The following is an 8073-nucleotide window of genomic DNA, read 5'->3' on the forward strand; positions in this document are numbered from 1 at the left end:
GACCTTGAATGAAGTTGAAGGTCATCCATTTGAAGAAACTTGGTAGCCCTTTATCCCAGCATGCTACAGATCTAACATTGGGTCTCTGGGCCTTTTGGTTATAAAAAAGAAGTCGTTTAAAGATTTTAGCATATTTGACCCGTGACCTTGAATGAAGTTCATGGTCATCCATTTGAACAAACTTTGTAGCCCTTCATCCCAGCATGCAAAGACCCAATATCAGGTCTCTGAGCCTGTTGGTAACTGAGAAGATGTTGAAAATGTAAATAGTTAAGAGGCACAACACGCGAAAAGTCGATCGCAATAGGTCAACAGAGACTTCATCTCAGATGACCTAAAAAATAATATTCTCCTTAATTACATATATTGTATGTTAAGACTATCTCTTTAAAAGAAATTCAAGAAACATAGGTATATTATACATGTTCATATTTAATGTACTGCTGACAGTAATCTATATACAATTGATGTAAAAATGTGAATATTTTACTTACACAATATTTCAATTGTAAGTGCATTTTGAAGAAGTTTAACTTGTGAAAGATGAAATTTTTTGTTCATCAAAAACTTCTTTAAAGAAATTTTAGATTTGAAGAAAATATAAGCAAAACAGATCTAAGCATCAGCTTAATTGTTTGTTTTTGTTTTCAAATGTAAAACTTGCTACATTGCCAATAGCTCATTTTTATCACAGATAATCAAATTTGACACGATACTAGTAACTCCATCCAGAAAAGCATGAATATGTTGTTATTTTTCTGTTTCATCAGTTTTTCAGTAGGATCCAATATTGTATTTGATTCCCCGAGTATCTCCAGGACACAATGTGTATAAATATCCTCAATACCCTACTTAGTTTGTAAGGTCATGATTGGCTGTTGATTGGCTCAGTTTGTTCATGGTTTCCAGGTGATCACTTTGACAGCGATAGTGGCAGCTTTGACAACAGCAGGTATGGGGTCCAACATTCGAGCTTTGATCTGTAAAATACATAACAAATATAATAAATATTGTCAACAATCTGAGACCAAGATCCGATAACAATAGTCTGAATACTCATTCAAGAATTATATTCTGGAATGTTTGTACTTAAACAATCAAACTTGATTACTAGGTCATGGAATGGTAAAATAACACAAAAAAGGAATGTACATGTACCTTAATCTACAACTCAATAATAGGGTTATACATGTATATCCCGCTGTAAAAGGAAGATGTTTATTTGGGTAAGGTTTTCTTCAAATATTGTACATTCTTTTAACAATACTGTGACAAATGGATGAATTACATGTATGTGTATACCTTGTTTTACATTACGCGGGCTATACACCAATGCAGATAATACACAGGACATTGTTGTAGTAATTGTACCAAGAATGTAATTTTGGCCTGATTTCTCTTTCTTCATCAACTTGATTTATTAACAATATACTGATTGAAAACTTGGCTTTCAGAATTACTACCAGGTACTCTTCTTTTTAAGATTCATTTAATTTATTAATGTAAAATCTGTACCTTTTCAACATGGTTAAGTAAAACCTTCCTCCCCTCTGGTGCCTCGGATAAACAGGTAAGGGCCTAGAACAGAAAACCAAAATATTTAAAATCTGGAGAGATAAATGTCTTGTATATATACCTAAATAAATGGTGTAAAATTGGTGAACTGGTTAATACACAGATAATTCTATACATCATTACATTTTTGTGTCCCAAAAAACTTGCAGTAGTGAGTTTTCCCCTGCTATACAGCCAACTGTTGGTCCACAAAATGTAATGATTTGGCTATTCTCATTTAATTTGTTTACAGGGTGTGAAAACACCTATAATTAATACCTCCATAAAATGACTGGGGCATAAAAAGTGAAGTACTTAGGAATAATTCACAATGAGGCTATACCTGTGTAGTTTGAGGTAGCATTACTTACCTGGATATATTCAGTAATATGTAGGGTTAGCAGTAATAGGATTTTTTTTTTAATTTTGAGAGAAATGATTGGAGATTGCTTAAAGATATAAACATTTCCTTGCATTAAGCATTGTCCCTTTAAACTCACACCAATAAACAGAGAGTTGTGTAAAGATATACGGAGAGTAGTTCATGGTTTTAAACAGAGAAAAACATCTCACCTTTAAAGCATTGAGCCGAACCTCACTGGTGTCATCATCCACCAGCTTTACTAGGGGTTCTATGGCCTTGGCATTGTTGATTGCTGTGTACTTCCCTTTTGTGGTTATAGATATACTGTAAACAAGTGGACAGCATATATTACAACTGATGACTATCAAGTATTACTAATCCAAAACAAAAGTTAATCTTCACTAAGAAATTTATCACTGTTATCAGGGTTAAAAATCTACTGAAGTACAGGATAACTGTCGGTGATCATTGTCTTTTGTTACAATAAACTTACGTCATAAGGGCACCAGCAGCATTAGCTCGCACATCTGCGATGGGGTCAGATAAAAGCTTGACCAGAGCGGGGACGGAGTTCACCTCCACTGCTTTGTTCTTCCCATCCAATGGCACACTAACAAAAAATATGGTAACTTTTACACACACCTCCAACACAATGAATCTTTTAGTTTTAATGTATTTGTAGATTTTTTTAATAATTAAAAAATACTCTAGGCTTTGATTAAAGAAAGGGCAAAAAATGTAACGTGTTTCAACAAATTCAATTCAATTCAATTTGTATTAACTATTTAAACATTTTGCAACAAAAAGGAGTTAACCTTCTTCTAAAAGCTACAACCAGTTGTGCAGCTTGAATATTACTTCTGAAATAATCATATTTCAATACCTCAGGTCCATGATGTCTCTGGCTGCTTTGGCTCTGATGACCGGTGAATGGTGGTCAGCCAGTTTTGTAAAAGTTTCCATGGCATTGGCCTTCAGAGCTTCCTCTGTGTCCACCCTCATACAGTAATGCAGTGTGTCTAATATACAAACCTATAGAGATACACAAAAATGTTACTTATAAATCACACTTAGGGTACTCTCCCAATGACAGACCAAACCACTGATGTTGGGAAGGAATAGGGTCAGAATGAGGAAGTACTGAGGATTTTTATCTGGTATCACAACACACTGGTAATTCAGCTTTTTCTTTCAATGACACAGGTACAAATCTTTGTTTGTATTTGAACTCTAATTTACTGACTGTTGGAAGATTCCGGCTGAAAGCATGTGCATGTCTTCAACTCACCTTAATTTGTTCTAATTCAAGAGATAATTTCTTCACTAAAATTGGGATTAATTTGGCCGTCACTATCCCTTCTGCTCCTGTGGGATGACAAAGAGACAGATTGATACATTCATTATATAACTTACATGTCCCAGCTGTTCAAAACTTTTGATATTTAAAATCAATCAATTTCCCAATGGTATATTCTATCTTATACATTTCTGTTTTTGTAGTCAAGCTATTTTTTCCTTCAACACCTGCGTTCTCAGTAAATATATATATGTTTCATTATTTTTTTTCATACAAAAAATAATCATACAACGTTTCTAGTAATTGGCATCTGGTTTGAACTTCAAGAGCGTTTTATGGGTATTCATGATGTATTTCACTTCTGTATTATGATGCCATACAGATTACAATGTTCTCCATAGTGTACTATGATGTCATACAGATACCAATGTACCTGATTGTGTACTACGATGTCATAAAAATACCATTGTACCTGATTGTGTACTACGATGTTATAAAAATAACAATGTACCTGATTGTGTACTATGATGTCAAACAGATACTAATGTACCTGATTGTGTACTATGATGTCATACAGATACCATTGTACCTGATTGTGTACTATGATGTCATATAGATACCATTGTAACTGATTGTGTACTATGATGTCATGCAGATACTATTGTACCTGATTGTGTACTATGATGTCAAACAGATACTGATGTACCTGATTGTGTACTATGATGTCATACAGGTACCATTGTACCTGATTGTGTACTATGATGTCATACAGATACCATTGTATCTGATTGTGTACTAGGATGTCATACAGATACCATTGTACCTGATTGTGTACTATGATGTCATACAGATACCATTGTACCTGATTGTGTTCTATGATGTCATACAGATACCATTGTACCTGATTGTGTACTATGATGTCATACAGATACCATTGTACCTGATTGTGTACTATGATGTCATACAGATACCATTGTACCTGATTGTGTACTATGATGTCATACAGATACCATTGTACCTGATTGTGTACTAGGATGTCATACAGATACCATTGTACCTGATTGTGTACTATGATGTCATACAGATACCATTGTAACTGATTGTGTACTAGGATGTCATACAGATACCATTGTACCTGATTGTGTACTAGGATGTCATACAGATACCATTGTAACTGATTGTGTTCTATGATGTCATACAGATACCATTGTACCTGATTGTTTACTATGATATCATAGATACCATTGTACCTGATTGTGTACTATGATGCCATACAGATTACAATGTTCTCCATTGTGTACTATGATGTCATACAGATACCATTGTACCTGATTGTGTACTATGATGTCATACAGATACCATTGTACCTGATTGTGTACTATGATGTCATACAGATACCATTGTACCTGATTGTGTACTATGATGTCATACAGATACCATTGTAACTGATTGTGTAATATGATGTCATACAGATACCACTGTACCTGATTGTGTAATATGATGTCATACAGATACCATTGTACCTGATTGTGTACTATGATGTCATACAGATACCATTGTACCTGATTGTGTACTATGATGTCATACAGATACCATTGTACCTGATTGTGTACTATGATGTCATACAGATACCATTGTACCTGATTGTGTACTATGATGTCATACAGGTACCATTGTACCTGATTGTGTACTAGGATGTCATACAGATACCATTGTACCTGATTGTGTACTATGATGTCATACAGGTACCATTGTACCTGATTGTGTACTATGATGTCATACAGATACCATTGTACCTGATTGTGTACTATGATGTCATACAGGTACCATTGTACCTGATTGTGTACTATGATGTCATACAGGTATCATTGTACCTGATTGTGTACTATGATGTCATACCGATACCATTGTACCTGATTGTGTACTATGATGTCATACAGATACCATTGTACCTGATTGTGTACTATGATGTCATACAGATACCATTGTACCTGATTGTGTACTATGATGTCATACAGATACCATTGTACCTGATTGTGTACTATGATGTCATACAGATGTCATACAGATACCATTGTACCTGATTGTGTACTATGATGTCATACAGATACCATTGTACCTGATTGTGTACTAGGATGTCATACAGATACCATTGTACCTGATTGTGTACTATGATGTCATACAGATACCATTGTACCTGATTGTGTACTATGATGTCATACAGATACCATTGTACCTGATTGTGTACTATGATGTCATACAGATACCATTGTACCTGATTGTGTACTATGATGTCATACAGGTACCATTGTTCCTGATTGTGTACTATGATGTCATACAGATACCATTGTACCTGATTGTGTACTATGATGTCATACAGATACCATTGTACCTGATTGTGTACTATGATGTCATACAGGTACCATTGTTCCTGATTGTGTACTATGATGTCATACAGATACCATTGTACCTGATTGTGTACTATGATGTCATACAGGTACCATTGTACCTGATTGTGTACTATGATGTCATACAGATACCATTGTACCTGATTGTGTACTATGATGTCATACAGGTATCATTGTACCTGATTGTGTACTATGATGTCATACCGATACCATTGTACCTGATTGTGTACTATGATGTCATACAGATACCATTGTAACTGATTGTGTACTAGGATGTCATACCGATACCATTGTACCTGATTGTGTACTATGATGTCATACAGATACCATTGTAACTGATTGTGTACTAGGATGTCATAAAGACAACATTATATGTGATTGTGTACTATGATGCCATATGTCATACAGACAATATTATACTTGATTGTGTATTATGATGACATCCATATAACATTAGACTTGCTGTTTATATGATGTCATATAATGTACTAGTCACTAGTGTTTGAAAGTTACACTGTCATAATATAATTTTGATATTGATGAATTTTGATAATTCAATAATAACTTAGTCACTTGGTGATTGATATCATAAAGACATTTGCAGGTAGTTAATTTTGTTGTCCTTGTAAAATTTGAACATACCTGGGGGTGTTTCTGATATCATTTGAATGGCCATGTGAGCGTTTTTTCTTGCAGCATCTTCTTTATCATCAAACAACTTTGATATAGGAATAATAATTTCATGATCAAGAAAGGCATCTCTTCCAATGGCATGACCTGTTAAAAAGAGAGAAAATGTTACAAAGACAGTATCACTTTTTCTTAGAACAGAAACAAAAGTCTAACAGAAACAAAAGACTAACATATTGTAGAAACATAAGTATGCATAAAGCATATGTTTTAGCATCAAAATCTAATTTTCAAACATTTAAAATATATACCATTTCTTCATCAACTTACCACCAATCACATATAGAGATTCTGTTGCTTTTTGTCTCACTGTGATATCCTCATCTGTAAGCAGCTTTTTCAAACTTTCTGCAATTCCTTGAATTAAACAAAAAATATACCAATTATTGCTAATATGTAGACATATTTCAAAATATAACTCACCATCATAATACATCTTTGTGAAATAGAGCAGTGTAAACTCAAAGCTGTGAAACATACAATGAACCCAATTATATGATATATGGTAGTCCAAATTATCCCTAACTTTAATCAACTGATGTTTCTTAGTCTATTGTCAAAATTAATTGGCAGAGGGTAAAAAAGGCCAATTAATGTATTGTCAGAATAATTAAGACTAACCATACTGTAGAACACACTTCAAAGACTCAATTGCATGAGTTGTCCAGGTTTAAGTTTTTTTTGGGGCGTGTAGCACTGCAGACAGAGCTTGGAGGTAAATGCTTTGTCAGTAGTTGTGTGAATGATTAGTGTGCTCTGTTTGGGGTGATAGGTGTGATGTATTGGGATAATAAGTGTGCTGTATTGGGGTCACACCGGGTGATAGGTGTGGCATGTTGAGGGTGTTAATTGTGGTGCATTTTGGTGATAAATGTGGTTTATGGGGTGATAAGTGTGGCATTTCGGGGTGATAAGTGTAGTGTATTGGTGTGATAAGAGTGGTGTGGTCAGTTTGGTGTATTTGGGGTGATAAGTGTGGTGTATTGGGGCTCATATAAGTATGGTGTATTTGGGTGCTAATTAAGCGTCTAACCATTTTATCAGCTCAAGTTTAATGAGATGAGTCTTACCACACCGAAGCGCTTCAGCAATGTGTTCAGGGTCATGTAAAAAATCACATAGTGACATAACAGCCCTCTGTCGTGTAAGTAAGGTGGTGTCATTAAGCTCACGATTCTACAAAAAATATTTTTATTCAATGAATTAATACACCTCACAGTAAACAAAAATATGCAAAATTGCACTGTATATCAAATTCAACAGGTTATATAAATAAAATTTACTGATAATTGAATTTGAATATGAACAAAAATATAAAAACCAAACGAGTTGAATAACTGTTATCTGTTGATCACAAGATCACGGTGATCTCTCAGACTCAGTAACTTTGGTACATTGTACATATGTAAACAACTTTCGCTTTGTCAACTTACGAGTCTCGGTAAAGCTCTATCACCAAACGCATATGGAGTCCTTGTTGTGTCTATCTGTGGAGGATATAAAGGAGATATGACGGCGTGTGCCATGGTCACAGTTTTTTTTTAGTTTTCACACCTTATAACACTGTATGTATCTTATGTTTATCACTGTAATGATCTCACACTTCCATATCCCCACTTCCGAGTCTAGTTTCCACGGCGACACGCATGCGCAGTGGGAACATTTTATTTTCTCGTGGAGCTTTTATTTTCGTAAATGTTTATCAACTTCTTTATTTTGTTTTGTTCAGTACATTTCTAATAATTGAACTTACAATCGAT

At 34.5% G+C, this 8073-nt stretch overlaps 1 protein-coding gene across 1 annotated transcript; it reads right to left on the reverse strand.

Annotated features, from left to right (window-relative positions):
* Nucleotides 1-414: 414 nt before the first annotated feature.
* Nucleotides 415-7963, reverse strand: LOC117335536 (radial spoke head 14 homolog). The gene is made up of 10 exons (XM_033895607.1): nucleotides 7747-7963; nucleotides 7384-7489; nucleotides 6584-6670; nucleotides 6266-6400; nucleotides 3207-3283; nucleotides 2802-2950; nucleotides 2412-2528; nucleotides 2128-2242; nucleotides 1516-1578; nucleotides 415-980 (listed from the first exon to the last, which is right to left on the reverse strand). The coding sequence occupies exons 1-10, from the start codon at nucleotides 7837-7839 to the stop codon at nucleotides 897-899; spliced, it is 1026 nt and encodes a 341-aa protein (XP_033751498.1). The 5' UTR covers nucleotides 7840-7963; the 3' UTR covers nucleotides 415-896.
* Between the last annotated feature and the right edge of the window lie 110 nt (nucleotides 7964-8073).

The sequence above is a fragment of the Pecten maximus genome, chromosome 10 (genome assembly GCF_902652985.1).
Source record: "Pecten maximus chromosome 10, xPecMax1.1, whole genome shotgun sequence".
NCBI classification, from domain to species: Eukaryota; Metazoa; Mollusca; class Bivalvia; order Pectinida; family Pectinidae; genus Pecten; species Pecten maximus.

Bases quoted from the DNA above. Each gene is read 5' to 3' on its own strand.
- LOC117335536 (XM_033895607.1), bottom strand. From the start codon at position 7,839: ATGGCACACGCCGTCATATCTCCTTTATATCCTCCACAGATAGACACA. The intron at 3,284-6,265 runs GTATGTTCAAAT...GTCATCCCACAG, and splicing joins GATATCAGAAACACCCCCAG to GAGCAGAAGGGATAGTGACG. The intron at 1,579-2,127 runs GTGAGATGTTTT...TTTCTGTTCTAG, and splicing joins TTCGGCTCAATGCTTTAAAG to GCCCTTACCTGTTTATCCGA.